This window comes from Balaenoptera ricei, chromosome 4 (genome assembly GCF_028023285.1).
Source record: "Balaenoptera ricei isolate mBalRic1 chromosome 4, mBalRic1.hap2, whole genome shotgun sequence".
Classification (NCBI taxonomy): Eukaryota; Metazoa; Chordata; class Mammalia; order Artiodactyla; family Balaenopteridae; genus Balaenoptera; species Balaenoptera ricei.
This window is the reverse complement of record NC_082642.1, coordinates 28,493,312-28,516,376: the sequence shown is the minus strand read 5'-3', so window position 1 is coordinate 28,516,376 and position 23,065 is coordinate 28,493,312. Positions and strand designations below refer to the sequence as shown.

Sequence of the window (23,065 nt, the reverse complement as noted above, 5' to 3'; positions counted from 1 at the left end):
AAAAGTATCTGAGCCATGGTAAGGACTCAGAAAACATTAGCATTATCTATTTTCAACAAATACTCAAACTCTTGATGAATGTTTTAAACACAACTGGCATTGTTGACAAATACAGTGTTTACAGTGTACTATGCTCTAAACCAACTTTCCCAGTAGTTATTTCTTGTTAGATAATGAGATTTTTTATATTGTAAATAACATTTTTTACAGAATAAAAGCAAGAAAACGTCACTAACAAAATGAAGATTCTGCTAATTGTATTTGTTCTCATCCTTTGGACTGAAACACTGACATATCAGAGCCCAGGTACCAGTACATTTTATGTTTATTATTATTAGGAAAATAAATATTTTATGTCTCAACAAATCTTTATTTTAATAAATAGAAACAAGGAATTTATTTCTTTACTAAAAAAACAAAGCAGGCAGCATTTATTTGTAGTTGGCGATATATTATATCAAGCAAATGCAAGCTCTCAAAGATGATGGGAAGCCATGGGCAAAAGGCATGAATTATGCTACACCTGGCTAGAAAAACTTTAATTATTCATTGATTTGCTGAAGTCCTGATGTTCCATGTCTGTATGAACAAAGTCAACCCATACATTTTGTGGGTCAGTTTGCACCTTGGCTTTAATAAATGAAAGAAAAGGAAAAAAGGAACACCACAGAGGAAATTTTATATATATATAATAAGTAATATAAAAGCTTTCATATTCCATACATGCATATATGGAATATGAAAGCTAGGTTTTTCTACTCTTCTGTAATTACTAAAAACATCATTCAAAGAAGTATTTTTAACCCTGCACTGTGCTACCCTAGGAATCCTAGTGAATTTCAGGGTCATTTTGAAAGAAATGTCCTGCTTAGTTAAACATTTACCAGCAGATCACTAACTGGGTGGGTGGAGGTGGCTGACCATGACTGCTAAAGTCAATGCTCCTGGTGCCTCCCCTTGTCCAGACTCTCTTTATGAGGCAGGTACACACTCCCCCACCCACAGCTGCTGTGAATATTGCCTGCAATGGCAATGGCTCATGACTCTACCCCACTTTCTCAGGACAATTGCCCTTGGCTTTCCCAGAGCCACCTTACCCGTAACCCTCCACTCCTTCTCTCCAGTTCTTGGGAGAAGTCTGCAGCTGATGACTGACTGATAGGTGGGTACAAAAACTGTCCCTCTTGACCCAAAGGGTTTGTTGTCATTTTATTTTGATAGGGCCAGGCCCTGAGTATGCCGACGTGGTGTTTCTGGTGGATAGCTCCAATCACCTGGGAATTAAATCCTTCCCATTTGTGAAGATGTTCATCAACAAGATGATCAGCAGCCTCCCCATAGAGGACCACAAGTACCGTGTGGGCCTGGCCCAGTACAGCGATGGGCTCCACAGAGAATTCCAACTCAACACCTTCAAGAGCAGCGGCCCCATGTTGAACCACCTCAAGAAGAACGTCAGGTTCTTGGGCGGTTCCCTGCGGATTGGGAATGCTCTCCGGGAGGTGCACACGACCTACTTCTCAAACGGGAGGGACAGGAGGCAGTTTCCTCCGATTCTGGTGGTCTTGGCTTCAGCCGAGTCCGAGGATGCCATGGAAGCGGCCTCCAAGGCACTGCGCAGCGACGGGGTGAGGATCATCTCAGTGGGGATGCAGGGGACGCCTGAGGAGACTCTGAAGGCCATGGCTACAGGCCAGTTCCACTACAGCCTCCAGACGGTCCGAGACCTCAGCATGTTCTCCCAAAACATGACGCAGATTCTCAAGGATGCGGCTCAGTACAAGGAGGTAGCAGCCCACTCTCATACAGTAGGTAAGGAAGCCCTTGGTTGAAGAGGTGTCCCATCCCCATGTAGTCTGGTCCATAGAGCCATCTCCTATTATCTCTATGGTGCCACTCACCAGAAATCTCAGTATTTCATGTGGAAATGCAGAAGATCTCCTTCTTATCAACTTTCAGTCTTGATCCCCTAGGCTGAAAGGAGAGCTACTTTTACCCCCATGACTTACAGCTTCTCATTTGAAAAATGCTTTATTTATGTCTTAAGCAAGTTCTCCATGAAGACCTGAAACAGAAGACCCTTGAGTACAAGTAGCTTACTTGGGAGGTAATCCTAAAAAGCATTAGTAAAGAAAGGGTAAAGTGAGACAGGAAGCTACACATGCACTGTTGATGAACAGACGAAACAGGCCAGTACACACTCATGGGAGGTGCTCAGTAAGTGTGCTGCACTGATGAGGGGCCCCAGCCATTGTCTCCAGAGTGAGGTAGAAAGAGCTCCCGGCAAAATGGATCTTCGTGGCTGCCTCTGTGCTCTATTGTTGATGAGGGGCTATTCTGAGTAGGTGCTACCTAGTTCTAAGACTTGAGGAAGACACCTGGTTTGGTACAAAGTGCCCTGACCACAGGTCAAGAGGTCCAGACAATGCCACTAGCTGGCTGTGAACTTGAGGAAGTGATGTCATCTCTCTGAGCCTTGCATCAGCATCCTCCTTTGTAAGATATGAGAGTTGGAATGATCTTGAAATTTTTTCCTGCTCTATCATTCACCAATTCCTTGGCTATCACTATGGGTTGATTTTGCACTCAGACCAGCCTAAGCCTTAATAACAAATAGACTTCCTGAATCAGTAAGAAGTTTATTTATTTCCCTTGTAACATTATAGAGCCAGTGTTCAAGTTGACAAGTTGTCTTTCTTCTATTTAGATAATTATGTTGGTGGTGGCTCTTTCGTCTTCAAATATTACTTTCAAGGTGCCTTGGGAATTGGTATAGAGCTGGTGGAAGGGAAAAAAGATGGAACGTCACTCAAGATGTGGTTTTATGGGCTAAGCTTGGAAGAGACACATGCTACTTCTGCTCACATTTCATTAGCCAGATCTTAGTCCCATGGCCACACCTAATTGCAGGTGAGGCTGAGAAATCAGGTCTAGCCCTATGAGCAAGAAGAGGAAATGGGTTTGGGTAAGTATCTAGAAGGCTCTGTCACAGTTAGCGCTGCCCCTGAAGCATCAGGGAGTACTTTTACCTCCACTCGTCCCATCCCTCACTCTTCCTGCCTTGGGTGAAATAGCAGGTTCTTACAGCACATGTGCTTCTCTTCCCAGAGAAAAAAACTTTCCTGTGACCCTTCACCCTGTGGACCTTGGAGATCTTACAACCCTGTAGGTAGCCTGAGCTCTCCAAGACCATAGGACTTTACCACCTTCTTAGAAAGCTTTGTGTACTGATCTGTGTTTCTCTCACTCCTCCTAATTTATTTCACAGCAGTATACAGTACAACAAGGTTTTGTTTGTCAAGACCCTATCCTTGCCTTTAGAGGTTAAGAGTAAGGGCTTTGGAGTCTGGGTTCAAACACTGGCTTGGCTGCTAAAGACCTTGAGTAAGTTACTTAACCTCTGAGCTTCAGTTTCCTTACCTATAAAGTGAGGATAATAGTATCTACCTTACGATATGGGTGAGATGACTTGTATGGAGTTTGGCAGTTTACTGTCATTAATAGTAATAGCTCTTTGCAAATAAATACTGAGCTGAGTGGGCCATGCTGTAAGTTTGTTTTAGCCAACTATGTGAGGTTCAGAGTACATTGGTAGATTTATGAGAATTATTATAATTCCACAAATATTTCTGAGCTCCCACCAGGCACCAGATACTGGAGAGTTAGAGATAGGTAAGACATGCCTTCTGGCTTCTAGAGCTCACAATCCTGTGGATAGTTCTTGGCAAGACTGAGCTTATCTCTTGGCTACACCCCCCACAGTTGTGGCTCCTCCACCTGTTCCTGGAGTGGGCATTCTGTGAATGTGGTATACTCGCCTGTGGATTCCAGATTTATACAACCAACAGCTTACCTGGCATCTTCAATAGTATCCCAAACTTAGCATGTCTGAAATGGAGCTCTTGACTTCTCCCTCCAACCTGTTCTTCCCACTACCTCCCCTATCTTGGAAAAAGATACCACCAATATCCACTCAGTTGTTCAGGCCAAAAACCCAGGAGTTTTCACCACTTCCTTTTTGTCTCCCAATACTCATATCTAATTTATCATCAAGTCCTCTCTGTTCTATCTCTAATTCATGTATCAAAACGACTCTTTTTGTTCTGTCTTACCTGCTTTATTCTTGTCCAGGAACCATTATCTCTTTCCTGGACTAGGGCAATTGTTTTTTAATGAATTTTAATGAATTCGTTACCTCCCCTCAGGAACTAGGGTGATATTTAAAAGATTTAAATAAGATCATCTGAGCCCCATATGATTGGGCCCTGCCTCCCTCTGACCTCATCCATCATTGTTCCCCTCACTCACTGGCTCCGGCTACTCTGGGTTTCTTGCTTGTTTCTATTTCTTGCTTTTCTTTCTGCCAGAATTCTTCTTCCTTTCACACAATGTGTAGTTCAATCTTTCTCTTCATCTATCTCAACCCAAATGTAATCCTTTCAGAGAGGTCTTCCCTGACTTTTTATGGCTCAGATCAGTGAGTTCTCATCCCACATCCCCAACATAGGGTAACTCAATTGAGTCACCTATTTTATTTCCTTGTTAGCATTTATTATGGTCTGAAATAGCATAATTTATTTATCTGTCCTCCCCATAGAGTGTGAGCTCCCTGAGGTCAGGTATATTTCTACTAATTTATGCCTATATTTCAGCATTTGAAAATGGTGGTGGTGATTGTGGTGGTGGTTCATACTGGTAGTGGTGGACTTGGAGGTGGTGGTGGTGATAGTGTTGGAAGTTCAGGTGGTGGAGTTGCTGAAGATGAGGGGTAGTGGTGGTAGAGGGGGTGGTGGTGGTGGTGGAGGTGATGGTGGTAGTCATACTGGTGGTGATGGTGGTCATGAAGACCATGGTGGTGGTGGAGGTGGTGGTAGAGGTGGTACAGGTGGAAGTAGTAGTGGAGGTAGAAGTAGAGGTGGTAGTGGTGAGGATGGTGGTGGTGGTGGAGATGGTTGTTGTTGGTGGTAGTAGTGGTGGTGGTAGTCATACTGGTGGTGATGGTGCTCATCAAGAACATGCTGATGGGATGTGGTAGGAAAATCGTAAGAAGTATTCTTCAGATAGAGGGAAGAGCGTTGCAAATCCTCTGAAGTCAATGGCTAATGTAAATTTTGCTGAGAATTTTTATCTTTTGTTCACTAAAAAAAATGCTAACTACATCCATCATGACTGCCTCTATTTTCACTAATGCCTTCTGACAATCTGTACAGTGCCTTTCTCACTCTGGGCCAGGGGTTTGTACTAACATTCCTACTTTTTCTCTCTCCATAGTCCCTTTCCCCAGGGCCTGTCAGAAAGATTCACTTGCCGACCTCATGTTCCTGGTGGATGAGTCTGTTGGGACCAAACAGAATCTAAGGAACCTGCAGAACTTCCTGAAGAATATCACCTTCTCCATGGATGTGAAAGACAACTGCCTGCGGCTTGGTCTTATGAGTTACAGTGACAGAGTTCAGATTTTTTCTCTTCTGAGCTCAAGCACAACCCAATCCGAATTTCAGAAGCAAATCCAGAAGCTTTCTCTGCAGGCTGGGAAATCCAATGCTGGTGCTGCCATTGAGAAAATGAGGAGAGAAGGCTTCTCAGCATCAAGTGGCAGCAGAAGGGCACAGGGAGTGCCCCAGATTGCAGTCCTGGTCACTGACAGACCATCAGATGACAAGGTGCGTGAGGCTGCACTGAATCTCCGGCTGGAGGATGTAACTGTGTTTGCCATGGGCATCCAAGGGGCCAACAAGACCCAGTTAGAAGAAATAGTGTCTTACCCTCCGGGACAGACCATCTCCATGATGAAGTCCTATGCAGACTTGGAAATTTACAGTAAGAACTTCTTGAAAAAGCTCCAGAATGAAATATGGTCCCAAATTTCAACTCATGCTGAACAAATGGAACTTGATAAAACTGGTATGTCTTAAAAAATCATTTTCATAGTATAAAAATAATATGAGCAGTTGTCTAGGGCTGGGGCAGGAGTGAAGACTTGTTTTAATTGGGTAAGGGAACTTTAGGAGTTATGAAAATGTTCTAAAACTAGATTTTGGTGATGGTTGCACAACTTTATGAATTTCCTAAAAATCATTGAATGATTGCAGTGGATGAAAGTTTTAAGCATGTAAATCATACCTCAATAAAATATAAAAAATGTTAATTATAAAATAGTTTAATAGTGTTGATGAACATAAAGAAGAAAATAAAATCACCTGTGATCTTCTTTCAGATAAAGCCATTCTAATCCTTTATTTCTCTTATCTTTTAGTCTCTTCTCTGTCTCTACACTCATGTACACACAAACACATGCATACACATTTTTAAAAAACCAATGTAACATTATGTGTATCAGTGCTGTCAAACAGAATTTTCTGTAATGATAGAAATGTTCTTTATCTTCACTGTTCAATAAGGAGGCCACTAGCCAATCATGGCTATTGAGCACTTGGAATGAGGATAATGGAACTTAAGAACTGTGTTTTAAATTTAATTTAATTTAATTTTTATTTTAATAGCTACATGCTGGTGGCTGTCATATTGGACAATGCAGGAACACACTGTTAGGTAACTTGTATCAGTTACAATTACCTCTGAGTGTGACTAACAAAAGAAAAAATAACAATGATTTCAATAGGATAAAACTATCTTTTCTTTCTGTTTCACAAATAAGTCATAAGGTAGGTATAAAGAGCTGGGTAGTACAACACAGTGTCAGGGATTCTGTCTCTTTCTAAGTTATTTTTCTGCTCTTTGTGGTCTCTATTCCCAGCATCATAATCCAAGATAACTGCTCCTGGCATTACGTTCACATCCAGCAACAAGAATTATAAAAGAGAAGAAAAAGGCAGGCTTCCCCCTCTTTTTCTTCAAGGATATTCCCAGGAATTACACTCGCCATCTTTGCTTACATCCTATTGGCCAGAACTTAGTCACATGTCACTCTTCATTGTAAAAATGAGAGCTAGAAAATGTAGTCTTTACTTGGGGCAGCCAAGTACCTAGGCAAATATTGGGGACTAAATTAGTGTAGAAAAGAGAATGGATATTGGGGATAGCCAGTATGATATGCCTTACTCACTTTTCTATCAACCTTATAACATGAACTTTTGTCCATCTCCTTAAATATTTTTTGGCAATATTCTTTTTAGGTTGGGAATAATATTCCATCCTATGGATATAACATAATTTGTTTAACATATCCTAAATTGTTGGATATAGAGGTCATTGCCAATGTTTCGCTCTTATAAAAGTCTTGCAGGGATCATCATTGTACTTATATCTTTATACACAACCAAATCTGCTATAGTTTTACCAAGTTCTTTTCAAAGATGCCAGGACATACTGCCAAAAGATACTTGATGTTACTTCGAGTTTATCTAACTCTGAGATATCTGCTGACATTTCCCTGCAGATAAAGTGCTTCCAAACAATTGGAACTCAAATTTGGCAGCACTCACATGGAAAAGAATCCTCCAAAGATGTTAAAGGCTAATTTTAAATTCAGATTAGTCAATTGAAAGTTTAAGGATGCAATCCTGGGCCAGCCCTTGATTTCCTCTTGCATATATACATTACAAGGCAGCAGCAAGAAACCAGTCCCCTATTACCTCCTGAGTGATACAGAAAAGAGTCTCTCAGAGTGGCAGCTGCCTTGGTCTAGTAGCAACTTTTAGGGCATAGGAGGGATTTGTAACGTGGTCTCTCTCAGAGAGTTTGAAATTATGAGACAAAAAAATATTATTGTCATTACAGAATTTCTAAATGGGAAGATATGGGACCAAGGCTAGGACAAGGGCCATCCTTATCTTCCATAAGGCCTCAGTAGGTGGCTTCTTATTAATTCAGTGGTTCTGTAATACTGGTACCTGACTTAGATTGAGTTCCTCAGATGTAGATGTCAGATAAGGATTCATGTAAAACTGATATATTAAAAATATACCCAGGAAAAACTGGAGAGTGGTAGAGAAGGGAGGATATGGGACCAGGAAGGACAGGATGATAAGCAAAGTCCCATGGAGGGTCAATTCCACAGGACCATTCGAGAGACAGTGTGGGTTAAACTTTAGATTTGTCCTAGTCAAGGGGCAATGTAACTGGAGAATTTATATTCCAGCACACAGAAGGGAATGTACATTTCCAGACACCTCTGGCTTAATACCAAGCAAAAAGGGTTTCAACAACCCGAGAGCAGCCCACCCACCCACAGACACAGGTGCTAGCTATTGGAATGAAAGTGCTGGGCACTGGTTACACAGAAATGGTAAAGGATTTGAGGGGATACAGGCAGAGCACCAAAAGTGTTTGCTGTAAATTTATCAGGACTTCCTGAGGAGCTTGTTAATAATTCAGTGGCCCAACCCAATGACTCAGTCTCTGCGAGTAGGGCCTAGGCCACCTGGGTTTTAGAAAGGTCCCCAACAAACTCACGCTAGCAATATCTGAGAACCACTACCTCAGTGAATTTGTCATGGTCTACAGTAGGGTGGCCAGCTTTGTAGTTTCAGAATGGTCAGACACAGAGAATCAATCTCTACTGACTTAGTCTCTGCTGTGTCCACCACCTTCGGCACCACTAGGTATTCAATTTATTAAATAGAACTTCATTAAAGCAAGGAAAGACTCACATTAACCAAACCAAGAGGCAATGCATAAAAAAAGATTGACGATTATCTCTGTAATGGAACTATTAGTGCCCAGGGACCTAGACATTCATGTCCTCTGAGCAACATAGTCTCTCCCTGTAGACATATAGACAAGTCAGAAGCTAAACTGTAATCAAAAGACTGCTGGAGGATGTGGAATCAGAGCAAGGGAGTTAGTTTTATGACTGAAATGTCTAGTGGTATTTAATCAGGGGAATGACTATTTTAAAATCAAATATATAGATCTACATCTCTGTCTATCTCTCTGTATAACTGTGCAGGTGAGGCCTTGTGCCAGGAGACACATTTCTCTTCAACCCTGTCCACTTTAACTTTTTAGATGGATATATTCTGTAATTACACTGTCCAATATAATAGCTACTAGACACATGGGACTGTTAAGCACCTGAAATGTGGCTTTTGCAACTGAGGAGCTGACTTTTAAATTTTATTTAATTTTAATCAGTTTAAGTTCACATTTTAATAGCAACATGTGACTCATAGCTCCAGGCAGGGTTGGATGGGTATTGCCATTGTTACCCCCGGATTCGAATTTTTCTCTTCCTCATTACTGACCACCATTCTTCTTTATTACATATATAAGACAATTCATTCTGGTTGCTGTCAAGTTTTTGTGGCCTGGCATCACCCCTGTCTTTTGCAGATAACTGCTTACCTTTGCCCTAATACTTTTTTTTAAAAATAAATTTATTTATTTATTTTTGGCTGTGTTGGGTCTTCGTTGCTGCACGCGGGCTTTCTCTAGTTTCAGGGAGCGAGGGCTACTCTTCGTTGCGGTGCATGAGCTTCTCATTGCAGTGGCTTCTCTTGCTGCGGAGCATGGGCTCTAGGTGCACAGGCTTCAGTAATTGTGGCTCGTGAGCTCTAGAGTGCAGGCTCAGTAGTTGTGGTGCACGGGCTTAGTTGCTTAGCCGCATGTGGGATCTTCCCGGACCAGGGCTCGAACCCGTGTCCCCTGCATTGACAGGCGGATTCTTAACCACTGTGCCACCAGGGTAGTCCCTGCCCTAATACTTTATATGTAGATTTCATAGTTTAATTCTCAGAGTCAAACTTATTTCCAGTATTTCTGATTTCTTAAGGACCAACTCCTCATAGCCTGAAGTAGTGTCAATAGCCATATATTGCCAACAAGCTATCAAGAAAGAAAATATTTCTGAAATGACTAAATTGTCCTGTATTTTAAAGACCTTTTCACATACTTAACCAGGTAATTGTGCACATAACTAAATTTTAAAGGTATGCTTTTCCTTCTACCCAATTTCAATAATGGCTAAATAGAGTTGTAAATAGACTATTAGGAAAGTTAAAGCACTTTTTCAGAGAAGCTGTTCAACAAAGGAAGGAACATTGAGAGCTCCTTTATTTACAATTTTCTGTTGAAATCCTGTGATATAGCAGGTCTACCGGGCAGAAGCAGAAAACTAGGCAATGTCTCACCCTCATGGAGCTGACATTCTGTGACAGGAGACAGGCTGTGTTCATGAACAAATGAATAGGTAATTTCAGAAAGTAATGGGCATCATAAGGAAAATAGACAGGTTAATAGAATAGACAATGATTGATGTGCTTTAGCTGGAAGGGAAGCCCTTCTAAAGAACGGACATTTGAATTGGCATGTCCAGGAGGTAAGAAGGAACCAGCCATGAAGATTTTGGGGGAAGAATATTCCAGGAAAGAGGGCAGGTGCAAAAGCCCTGGGGCACATTTAGAGTACAGGAGAAGCCCAGTGTCGCTGGAACACAGTGAGGAAGATGAAGAATTGCTGGAAATAGGGTCAGAGAGAAAAGAAGGGGGAAAGATCAGGCTGATTTTTCATTTTTAAATTCTAAATACAATGATCAATCATTTAAGCAGAAGAGTAATATGATCTGTTTCTAGTTTTAAATACATTATTCTAGTTGCTCTGGGCAAAAGAGGTTATTGGGGACGTAAGAACAGAAAGTCATTTATCCCATCCCATTTCTCAGGAAATGATAAGGCATAAACGAAAAAGCCAGGTGTCAATACCAGAAAAATGATTTTAACTAAAAGCCTGGAGACTTGGGAATCTCGTCCTTACTCTGTAATTCACTGGCTGTGTGACCTCAGGCAAACCACTAGGCCTCATTCAGTTTCAATTTCCTCAGAAGGTTGTGGTAAATTTCAGAGAAAATGGGTATGAATGTGTGCAGCGAAGTGTCCAGGCTCCGTGCAAACCTGAAGTGTCCTCATCCTCCTCTCCAAACCCTCCTGCAATGTTCTCTCCAGATTCTCTATAGTTAACAGAGAATGCAATTTCTGCTTTCCATTTTTCTGCAGGCTGTGTAGATACAAAAGAGGCTGATCTCTATTTCCTCATTGATGGCTCAAGCAGCATTCAGAATAAACACTTTGAGCAAATCAAGGAATTTATGTTGGCGGTGATAGAGATGTTTAGCATCGGCCCAGACAAAGTCCGAGTTGGAGCTGTGCAGTATTCCCACGAGAAGGAAGTGGAATTTGATATCAATGACTATACTAATGATGTGGCATTGAGAAAGGCTGTTTCTAACATCAAGCAACTTGGAGGCAACACTCTTACTGGGGCAGCCCTGGATTTCATTCTGCCACTAATAAGGAAGGGAAGGAAGCAGAGGATGAACGAGGTACCCTGTTACCTCATTGTGTTGACTGATGGGATGTCCATGGATGGTGTCCTGGAACCTGCTGAGAGACTAAGGGCTGAACACATCACCATCCACGTGGTCGGCATTGGTGAGGCTAACAGAACACAACTGCAACAAATTGCTGGGGCAGAGGAAAGGGTTAACTTTGGACAGAACTTTGATTCTTTAAAAAGCATCAAAAATGAAGTTGTTCGCAGCATCTGCACTGAGAAAGGTAAGCAAAAGAAAAAGGTTTTATTCTCTGTACTTCGTTGGTTGCTTCAGGCGGACTAATAGGCCGAAACAAGGAATGACGTGACCAGTTGTCTGGCTCACATTTTGCTAACTTCCTGTATAACTGTGGAGGGATTCAACCCCTCACTTTAAGCCAATTGCCAAGGTTGGAGAATCCCTCTATAGACAGCTGCCCTAAGGCCATCTCGAAAGCCATAAGTGTGAAGGTTGCTAAGAATGTCGTTGCTCTGACAAAGCCCACTGCTGTGGAGGATAAGAAACTTTATAGTGTGTGTGTGTGTGTGTACACACTAATTCAGGCAGATGAGGACAGTGGAAAGAAAATGGGCTCTGGCTTTAAGTAGATTAGGGTTCAACTCACTTCACTGCTTGAACCTTGAACTTCCTTGTCTAGAAAATGAGGATAATACCTACATCAGAGTATCCGTATAGGTTTAGCATAATAAACACCAACCATTATTTCTCTATTATGAATGCATACCTAGGACATATGTAACCCTTGCTTATTTTTATTTATAACAGAAACACGTATCTGCATTTTTGTTCTGACTAAAAATTAAGTAACAGAAGTAAGGAAGAACAGTGTGCAAATTCCTGCACCTGATTGTTATTTCTCTTATTAGTAATAGCCACTTATCTAAAAAAAAGATACAAATGAACTGATTTACAAAACAGAAATAGACCCACAGACATAGAAAACAAACTTATGGTTACCAAGGGGAAAAGGGGGGGAGGGATAATTTAGGAGGTTAGGTTTAACACATACACACTACTATATATAAAATAAACAACAAGAACCTACTACTGTATAGCACAGGGGACTGTACTCAATATTTTGTAATAACCTATAAGGGAAAAGAATCTGAAAAATTATATATATATACATATCTGAATCACTGTGCTGTACACCTGAAACTAACATGACATTATTAATCAACTATACTTCAATAAAATTTTAAAAAATAATAATAGCCACTTACTAATTGAAGGTGGTGTGTGCTAACTGTGAGTATTAGCACCTGAAAATATTGTCTGCCAAGAGTCATGTTACTTACTGATTAAGATAAAGGATGATGGAGTCAAAGCATCAAAGTTCACAACCCAGATTTATCAATTATTGGCTGTGGACCTTGAATGGGTTACTTACTGTCTACCTGCCTTTGTCCCATATGTGTAGGCTTATTGTGAAGCTTAAAGGTACTAATGCATGCAGGGCACTTAGAAGAGGGCTTAGCCCATGGTAAGTGCTACATAAAATGTGGCTATTTTAAAAGTTAGTCAAGGTGTTCACTGATGTGGAAGGGAAAAGAATTCTCACTTACTTGAACTTACAAAAGTGAAAATGTGTTAGAATTTTTTTGGAGTCACTAAAATCCAAAGAAAACTAAACCAGCAAATAAGTAGCATTAACAGCAAAATCCTAAATCACAACTTTATTGATTTTTTTCTTCCTGTTATGGACAGTAGTAGAGTAGAGTCTTCAGGATGTCTTAGAATGAGTGTAAGAGTACAGGTTCCCTGACGTTTCCTGGAGTTGATGCCAAGGAAAGTAAAAGAGTTTCAGGAAACCTAAAATAGATTGTACTTCAGGTCTTCTCAAGGGAGAAAGTCATGGACCAATCTGAAGAAAGACAATACGTTTTTTGTTGATCAGGTAGTTGCAGTTCAGGTGCCAAAACCCTGGCACACCTGAGGGAGGAGACAAACTGTGGACAAGGAAATGAGCCATAATATGGTGAATAGAGAGGCAGGAAAACTAAGGACCCTATGCTGGAGGGCCTGGAAACCACTGACTGGTCTCAGAGCACATGTGGATGGAGTGACACTGTGTATTGGTTCAGGGGCAAGTTAAGTGGTTCTAGCAAAAAGACCCTAAACTACATAACATAGAATATTGTTTCTCTTTTGTGCAATAGTCCAGGGTAAGCAGTCCAGTTCTAGCAAAGAGGCTGGTCCATGCTCAACACATAGCACCCATCTCTAGGTCAAATGGAGCTCCAGTCCTCATCATCCTGCATTTGTGGAAAGGGAGATAGGGCCAGGGGAGCCCACCATGCTCAATTGTTTTATTGTTAAGACCCAGAAGTGGCCAAATCAGTCCTGCTAATATCTACTAGCAAGAACTTAGTCACAGGGCCACATCTAGCTTCAAGGAAGCCTGGGAAATATAGTCTTTACCTGGGCGACCATCTGCCTAGTTGAAACTCTTTTATTGACATGGAAGAGTGGGAGATGGTAGATGGCAAGAATCAGCTTGCATCACAAATAGAGATGAGGAGGTAGGTCCTGTGAATACTGAACCACAGGTAAAAGTCTCCTCTTTTGACATGTGTTCATGGAAGAGAGCCTTCCACACTTCGCAGAGCTGGGGCTTTGCCAAGGCCACAAACGTCTTCGGGAACTTCCCTATTTACAACTTTCAAAATGGCTCCAGGGCATTTTGATCTCAAATGATGGTTTTAATACCCTCTGGTGAGCCTTATACAAGTTATTAAAAAACAGATGGCATCTTTTAATTCTTCTATGGCTGATACTGTATCATCATTTTCAAATACTATGGAATAGATTCTGTGAATATTGAGAGAGGGGCTGGTAAAAGAATGGCAGTGAAAACAGATAGACAAAAGGGTTAAGACTAAGGAGATACATGCTAAAGAAAATATATTTATACTATATATAGAATATGTAATATAAATATATACTATGGTACATATATATGTATATATATACACACACAACTCCTGCACCATGAATTAATAACACTTTTTTATGGCTTATAGAAATTGGTCTTCTATGCATGTATATATGTAGAGATACATATATATGCATATAAATGTCCACTTCCAGTCAGTAGGGTATCTACAAATTTTATGTATAAATAAAAGAAAAGTCCATGTTGAATGGATATGTGCTTACTAATGTACTTATTATCTCTAGTAAAAGTTTTTCACCCAAATTTCTAATATTGATTTGTAGTGTTTATCAAATCACTTTATTTTATTTAAACATCTTTATTGGAGTATAATTGCTTTACAATGTTGGGTTAGTTTCTGCTGTATAACAAAGTGAATCAGCTCTATGTATATGTATATCCCCATATCCCCTCCCTCTTGCATCTCCCTCCCATGCTCATGAACCCACCCCTTTAACTGGTCAAAAAACACTGAGCTGATCTCCCTGTGCTAGGCAGCTGCTTCCCATTAGTTATCTATTTTACATTTGGTAGTAAATATATATATGTCAATGCTACTCTTTCACTTCTTCCCAGCTTACCCTTCCCCCTCCCCACGTCCTCAAGTCCATTCTCAACGTCTACATGTTTAGTCCTGTCCTGCCCCTAGGTTAGTCAGAAACTTTTTTTTTTTTTTTAGATTCCATATATATGTGCTAGCATACAGTATTTGTTGCTCTCTTTCTGACTTACTTCATTCTGTATGACAGACTCTAGGTCCATCCACCGCACTACAAAAAACTCAATTTCGTTTCTTTTTATGGCTGAGTAATATTCCATTGTATATATGTGCCACTTCTTCTTTATCCATTCATCTGTCAATGGGCACTTAGGTTGCTTCCATGTCCTGACTATCATAAATAGAGGTGCAATGAACATTGTGGTACATGACTCTCTTTGGATTATGGTTTGCTCAGGGTATATGCCCAGTAGTGGGATTGCTGGGTCGTATGGTAGTTCTATTTTTAGTTTTTTTAAGGAACCTCCATACTCTTCTCTATAGTGGCTGTATCAATTTACATTCCCACCAACAGTGCAATGGGGTCCCCTTTTCTCCACACCCTCTCCAGCATTTATTGTTTGTGGATTTTCTGATGATGCCCGTTCTAACCAGTGTGAGGTGATACCTCATTGCAGTTTTGATTTGCATTTCTCTAATGATTAGTGATGTTGAGCATCCTTTCATGTGTTTGTTGGCAATCTGTATATATCCTTTGGAGAAATGTCTATTTAGGTCTTCTGCCCATTTTTGGATTGGGTTGTTTGTTTTTTCTGAAATGGAGATGCATGAGCTGCTTGTAAATTTTGGAGATTAATCCTTTGTCAGTTGCTTCATTTGCAAATATATTCTCCTATTCTGAGGGTTGTCTTTTCGTCTTGTTTATGGTTTCTTTTGCTGTCCGGAAGCTTTTAAGTTTCATTAGGTCCCATTTGTTTATTTTTGTTTTTATTTCCATTTCTCTAGGAGCTGGGTCAAAAAGGATCTTGCTGTGATTTATGTCATAGAGTGTTCTGCCTATGTTTTCCTCTAAGAGTTTTGTAGTGTCTGGCCTTACATATAGGTCTTTAATCCATTTTGAGTTTATTTTTGTGTATGGTGTTAGGGAGTGTTCTAATTTCATTCTTTTATATGTAGCTGTCCAGTTTTCACAACACCACTTATTAAAGAGGCTATCTTTTCTCCATTGTATATTCTTGCCTCCTTTATCAAAGATAAGGTGACCATATGTGTGGAGGTTTATCTCTGGGCTTTCTATCCTGTTCCATTGATCTATATTTCTGTTTTTGTGTCAGTACCATACTGTCTTGATTACTGTAGCTTTGTAATATAGTCTGAAGTCAGGAAGTCTGATTCTTCCAGCTCCGTTTTTCTTTCTCAGAATTGCTTTTGTTATTTGGGTCTTTCGTATCTTCATACAAATTGTGAAATTTTTTGTCTAGTTCTGTGAAAAATGCCACTAGGAGTTTGATAGGGATTGCATTGAATCTGTAGATTACTTTGGGTAGTAGAGTCATTTTCACAATGTTGATTCTTCCAATCCAAGAACATGGTATATCTCTCCATCTGTTTGTATCGTCTTTAATTTCTTTCATCAGTGTCTTATAGTTTTCTGCATACAGGTCTTTTGACTCCTTAGGTAGGTTTATTCCTAGGTATATTATTCTTTTTGTTGCAAAGGTAAATGGGAGTGTTTCCTTACTTTCTCTTTCTGATTTTTCATTGTTAGTGTATAGGAAGGCAAGAGATTTCTGTGCATTCATTCTGTATCCTGCTACTTTACCAAATTCATTGATTAGCTCTACTAGTTTTCTGGTAGCATCTTTAGGATTCTCTATGTATAGTATCATGTCATCTGCAAACAGTGACAGCTTTCCTTCTTCGTTTCTGATTTGGATTCTTTTTATTTCTTTTTCTTCTCTGATTGCTGTGGCTAAAACTTCCAAAACTATGTTGAATAATAGTGGTGAGAGTGGGCAACCTTGTCTTATTCCTGATCTTAGTGGAAATGGTTTCAGTTTTTCACCATTGAGAATGTTGTTGGCTGTGGGTTTGGCATATATGGCCTTTATTATGTTGAGGTAGGTTCCCTCTAGGCCTACTTTCTGGAGGGTTTCTATCATAAATGGTTGTTGAATTTTGTCAAAAGCTTTTTCTGCATCTACTGAAATTATCATATGGTTTTTATCCTTCAATTTGTTAATATTGTTTATCACATTTATTGATTTGTGTATACTGAAGAATCCTTGCATTCCTGGGATAAGCACCACTTGATCATGGTGTATGATCCTTTTAATGTACTGTTTGATTTTGCTTGCTAGTATTTTGTTGAGGATTTTTGCATGTATGTTCATCAGTGATATTGGCCTGTAGATTTCTTTTTTTGTGACATCTTTATCTGGTTTTGGTATCAGGGTGATGGTGGCCTCACAGAAAGAGTTTGGAAGTGTTCCTCCCTCTGTTATATTTTGGAAGAGTTTGATTAGGACGGGTGTTAACTCTTTTTTAAATGTTTGACAGAATTCGCCTCTGAAGCCATCTGGTCCTGGGCTTTTGTTTCTTGGAAGATTTTTAATCACAGTTTCAATTTCAGTGCTTGTGATTGGTTGTTCATATTTTCTATTTCTTCCTGGTTCAGTCTCAGAAGGTTTTGCTTTTCTAAGAATTTGTCCGTTTCTTCCAGGTTGTCCATTTTATTGGCATATAATTGCTTGTAGCAATCTCTCATGATCCTTTGTATTTCTGCAGTGTCAGTTGTTTCTTCTCCTTTTTCATTTCTAATTCTGTTGATTTGACTCTTCTCCCTTTTTTTCTTGATGAGTCTGGCTAATGGTTTATCAATTTTGTTTATCTTCTCAAAGAACCAGCTTTTAGTTGTATTGATCTTTGCTATTGTTTCCTTCATTTCTTTTTCAATTATTTCTGATCTGATCTTTATGATTTATTTCCTTCTGCTAACTTTGGGGTTTTTTTGTTCTTCTTTCTCTATTTGCTTTAGGCATAAGCTTAGGTTGTTTATTTGAGATTTTTTTTTGTTCCTTGAGGCAAGATTCTGTTCTTATAAACTTCCCTCTTAGAACTGCTTTCGCTGTATCCTATAGGTTTTGGATTGTCCTGTTTCCATTGTCATTTGTTTTTCGGTATTTTTCGATTTCCTCCTTGATTTCCTCAGTGATCCTTTGGTTATTTAGTAACGTATTGTTTATCCTCCATGTGTTCGTTTTTTTACATCTTTTTTCCTGTAACTGATAGCTAGTCTCATAGAGTTGTGGTCAGAAAAGATACTTGATATGACTTCGATTTTCTTAAATTTACCAGGGCTTGATTTGTGATGCAAGACCTGATCTATCCTGGAGAATGTTACATGAGCACTTGAGAAGAAAGTGTATTCTGTTGTTTTTGGATGGAATGTCCTATAAATATCAATTAAGTACATTTGTTAAATGTGTCATTTAAAGCTTGTGTTTTCTTATTTATTTTCATTTTGGATTATCTGCCCATTGGTGAAAGTGGGGTAAGTCTCCCACTATTATTTTGTTACTGTCAATTTTCTCGTTTATGGCTGTTAGCATTTGCCTTATGTATTGAGGTTGTCCTATGTTGGGTGTATAAATATTTATAACTGTTATATCTTCTTTTTGGATTGATCCCTTGATCATTATATAGTGTCCTTCTTTGTCTCTTGTAGTAGTCGTTATTTTAAAGTCTATTTTGTCTGCTATGAGTATTGCTGCTCCAGCTTTCTTTTGATTTCCATTTGCATGGAATATCTTTTTCCATCCCCTCACTTTCAGTCTGTATGTGTCCCTAGGTCTGAAGTGGGTCTCTTGTAGACAGCATATATATGGGTCTTGTTTTGGTTTCCATTCAGCCAGTCTATGTCTTTTGGTTGGAGCATTTAATCCATTTACATGTAAGGTAATTATCATTATGTATGTTCCTATTACCATTTTCTTAATGTTTTGGGTTTGTTTTTCTAGGTCTTTTCTTTCCCTTGTGTTTCCTGCCTACAGAAGTTCCTTTAGCATTTGCTGTTTAGCTGGTTTGGTGGTACTGAATTCTCTTAACTTTTGCTTGTCTCTAAAGGTTTTATTTTCTCTGTTCGAATCTGAATGAGATCCTTGCTGGGTAGAGCAATCTTTGTTGTAGTTTTTTGCTCTCATCATTTTAAATATGTCCTGCTACTCCCTTCTGGCTTGCAGAGTTTCTGCTGAAAGATCAGCTGTAACCTTATGGGGATTCCCTTGTATGTTATTTGTTGCTTTTCCCTTGCTGCTTTTAATATTTGTTCTTTGTATTTAATTTTTGATAGTTTGCTTAATATGTGTCTTGGCATGTTTCTCCTTGGATTTATCCTGTATGGGACTCTTTGTGCTTCCTGAACTTGACTGATTATTTCCTTTCCCATATTAGTGAAGTTTTCAAGTATAATCTCTTCAAGTATCTTCTCAGACCCTTTCTTTTCCTCCTCTTCTTCTGAGACCACTGTAATTGAAATGTTGGTGCATTTAATGTTGTCCCAGAGATCTCTGAGACTGTCCTCCATTCTTTTCATTATTCTTTCTTTATTCTGCTCTGCAGTAGTTATTTCCACTATTTTATCTTCCAGGTCACTTATCCATTCTTCTGCCTCAGTTATTCTGCTACTGATTCTTCATAGAGAATTTTTACTTTCATTTATTACATTGTTCATCGTTGTTTGTTTGCTCTTTAGTTCTTCTAGGTCCTTCTTAAACGTTTCTTGTATTTTCTCCCTTGTATTTCTAAGATTTTGGATCATCTTTACTATCATTACTCTGAATTCTTTTTCAGGTAGACTGCCTATTTCCTCTTCATTTGTTTGGTCTGGTGGATTTTTACCTTGCTCCTTCATCTGCTGCATTTTTGTCTGTCTTCTCATTTTGTTTAACTTCCTGTGTTTGGCATCTCCTTTTCACAGGCTGCAGGTTCATAGTTCCTGTTGTTTTTGGTGTCTGTCCCCAGTGGGTGAGGTTGGTTCAGTGGCTTGTGTAGGCTTCCTGGTGGAGGGAACTGGTGCCAGTCTTCTGGTGGGTGGGGCTGGATCCTGTCTTTCTGGTCATCATGGCTGCAGCCGGTGGTGTGTTTTTAGGTGTCTGTGAACTTAGTATGATTTTAGGCAGACTCTTCTAATGGGTGGAGTTGTGTTCCTGTCTTGCTAGTTGTTTGGCATGGGGCATCCAGCACTGGAGCTTGCTGACTGTTGCGTGGAACTGGGTCTTACCATTGAGACGGAGATATCTGGGAGAGCTCTCGCATATTGATATTATGTGGGGCCTGGAGGTCTCTGCTCGTCCAATGTCCTGAACTCGACTCTCCCACCTCAGTGATTCATGCCTGACACCAGGCTGGAGCACCAAGACCTTGTCAGCCACATGGCTCAGAAGAAAAGGGAGAAAAAGTAAAAGAAAAAAAATTTTTAATAATTTAAAAAATTATTCAAATAAAAAAATAATAATAATGAAAAGAAGAGAGAAACAAAACCAATAAACAAATCCACCAATGATAACAAGTGCTGAAAACTATACTAAGATAAACATAAAAATCAGAAACCAGTCAGTTGCAGACAGCAAACCCAAGTCTACATTTGCTCCCAAAGTCCACCGCCTCAATTTTGGATGATTAATTGCCTATTCAGGTATTCCACAGATGCAGGGTGCATGAAGTTGATTCTGGGGATGTAATCCGCTGCTCCTGATGTTGAATGGAGAGATTTCCCTTTGTCTTCTTTGTTTGCACAGCTCCTGGGGTTCAGCTTTGGTTTTGGCCCCACCTCTACATGTAGGTCACCCTCAGGCATCTGTTCCCACCCAGACAGGACAGGGTTAAAGCAGCAGCTGATTATACGTCTCTGGCTCATTCAGGCCGGGGGGAGGGAGGGGTACGGTAATTATAATTGGAATGCGGGGCGAGCCTGCAGTGGCAGAGGCCGCCATGACATTGAAACAGCCTGAGGCGTGCCATGTGTTCTCCCAGGGAAGTTGTCCCTGGGTCACAGGACCCTGGCAGTGGCTGGCTGCACAGCCTCCTTGGGGGGGTGTGTGTGGATAGTGACCTATGCTTGCACACAGGATTCTTGGTGGCTGCAGCAGCAGCATTAGCATTTCATGCCCATCTGTGTGGTCCGAGCTGATATCTGCAGCTCCCACCCATCTCTGGAGCTCATTTAGGTGGCACTCTGCCTTCTGTGGGCAGACAGGGAAGGAATCCCCTCTCCTCGTGCACCCCAAAACAATTATCTCTTGCCTCTTAGGCAGGTCCAGACTCTTTCCCAGACTCCCTCCCAGCTAACTGTGGCACACTAGCCCCCTTCAGGCTGTGTTCATGCAGCCAACCCCAGTCCTCTCCCTGGGATCTGACCTCCGAAGCCAGAACCTCAGCTCCCATCCCCCACCCATCCCGGCAGGTGAGCAGACAACCCTCTCAGGCTGGTGAGTGCTGGTCAGCACTGATCCTCTTTGAGGAGATCTCTCCTCTTTGTCTTCTGCAACCCTGTTGCTGCACTCTCCTCCATGGCTCTGAAGCTTCCCCCTTCCACCCCCCGTCTCTGCCAGTGAAGGGGCTTCCTAGTGTGTGGAAACTTTTCCTCCCTCACAGCTCCCTCTCAGAGGTGCAGGTCCAGTCCCTATTCTTTTGTCTCTGTTTTTTCTTTTTTCTTTTGTCAGCATTCGATAGGAGTTGTTCCACATGTAGATATATTTTTGCTGTATTTGTGGGGAGGGATGTGATCTCCACGTCTTACTCTTCTGCCATCTTGAAGGTACCCCCCCCAAATCACTTTGAATTATCCCAGAAAATAATGCTATATAAAGATTACCTGGAATTTTGTGTTTCAAGAATATACATAAAACCCTGGAATATTAGTCATATTAGTGCCAAAAATTGCTTACTTTTCTCTGTCTTTCTTTTTTGATCACATTGCATCCTTAATGATGGCCTGATGCTTTCTATTTCATGAACTTCAAGAATTATGAATGAATAATTATGAATAAATGCATAATGCATATATGCATAAGTGAGTGAATGAATATATACTTTTGAAGTTGCATTTCTTCTTTAAAACTTCTTAGGTAATCTGCAGTGAATTTCTGATTTAGGGTTCTAGTCAGCAGGCTTCTACAAAAGAAGCAGATAAAAATTTCAAATGCAATGGAATTTGCTTGAGTTAATTTTTGATGTTTTCTGATTAAAGGATTTATTTCTGCTTTACTGTCTTGTATACATTCTGAGGACAATTCCAACCTGGCTTATTTCTGGTCTTTTTGATTACATGCAGGATGTGAATACATGAAGGTCGATATCATGTTTCTGGTGGATGGTTCTAGCAGTATAGGATCCGAAAATTTTGGGAAAATGAAAACCTTCATGAAAAACCTGTTAGCTAAGGTTCAGATTGGCCCAGACAAAACCCGAATTGGTGTCATTCAATTCAGTGATTATAATAGGGAAGAATTCCAGCTTGATAAATACTATACACAAAAAGAAATTTCTGATGCAATAGACAGAATGTCTCCCATCAACAAAAACACTTTGACTGGAAGTGCACTAACCTTTGTGGATCCATACTTCACTGAGCCCAAGGGGGGCCGTTCAATGGTCAAAAAGTTTCTCATCCTCATCACTGATGGAGAAGCCCAAGATGATGTGATAGACCCTGCAAAAGCTCTTCGGGACAAAGGTGTGGTCATCTTCTCTGTGGGGGTGTATGGGGCCAATAGAACTCAGCTGGAGGAGATCAGTGGGGACGGCAGCCTGGTCTTCCAAGTTGAGAGCTTCGATGATCTAAAGGCAATAGAGAGTAAACTCATCTTCCGTGTGTGTGCTCTTCATGGTAAGTGACCCTGTTATCCTTCAGGACTCAAGGGTGTGAGCTGTTGACTTTATAGTGGGGTGAACAGTGACTTGGACACTGGGCTTGGCCTCCAACTGGACTTCTTTGGTATTAAATTTTGGTCTTATCTATGCTATGTTAAAATACCCATGACCTCAGGAACACATATACAAAATACCAAGGCATATTCTAGAATAACAGTTTTGTCAACTAATTTGGCAAAATGTACTCTGATTTTGATGACTTTAAATATATTCCAAGAAGGTCTCAGAATTTTATATTAAATTTTCAACTCTTTAATACCTGCATACCTAGATTTTCCAGAGCCAATTTTTAATCCCAAATGATTCCCCAAATTGTTTCTTGGCTACCTATAACCATTGTTAAGCAGTAAATAGAAATACAAATTCATCTTCCTCTTAGTTAAATTAAAACCAATATCCTAAGCACAGT

At 40.2% G+C, this 23,065-nt stretch overlaps 1 protein-coding gene across 1 annotated transcript in view; it reads left to right on the top strand.

Moving 5' to 3' along the window:
- Window positions 1-239: 239 nt before the first annotated feature.
- The window catches only part of COL6A5 (collagen type VI alpha 5 chain), a 111,513-nt gene continuing 88,687 nt past the window's right edge, over window positions 240-23,065 (top strand). Inside the window, exons 1-5 of the mRNA XM_059921933.1 lie at window positions 240-306; window positions 1,222-1,812; window positions 5,272-5,904; window positions 10,953-11,513; window positions 22,058-22,612. Coding sequence (XP_059777916.1) covers window positions 240-306; window positions 1,222-1,812; window positions 5,272-5,904; window positions 10,953-11,513; window positions 22,058-22,612 — 2,407 coding nt within the window. The remainder of the gene's footprint in view (window positions 307-1,221; window positions 1,813-5,271; window positions 5,905-10,952; window positions 11,514-22,057; window positions 22,613-23,065) is intronic.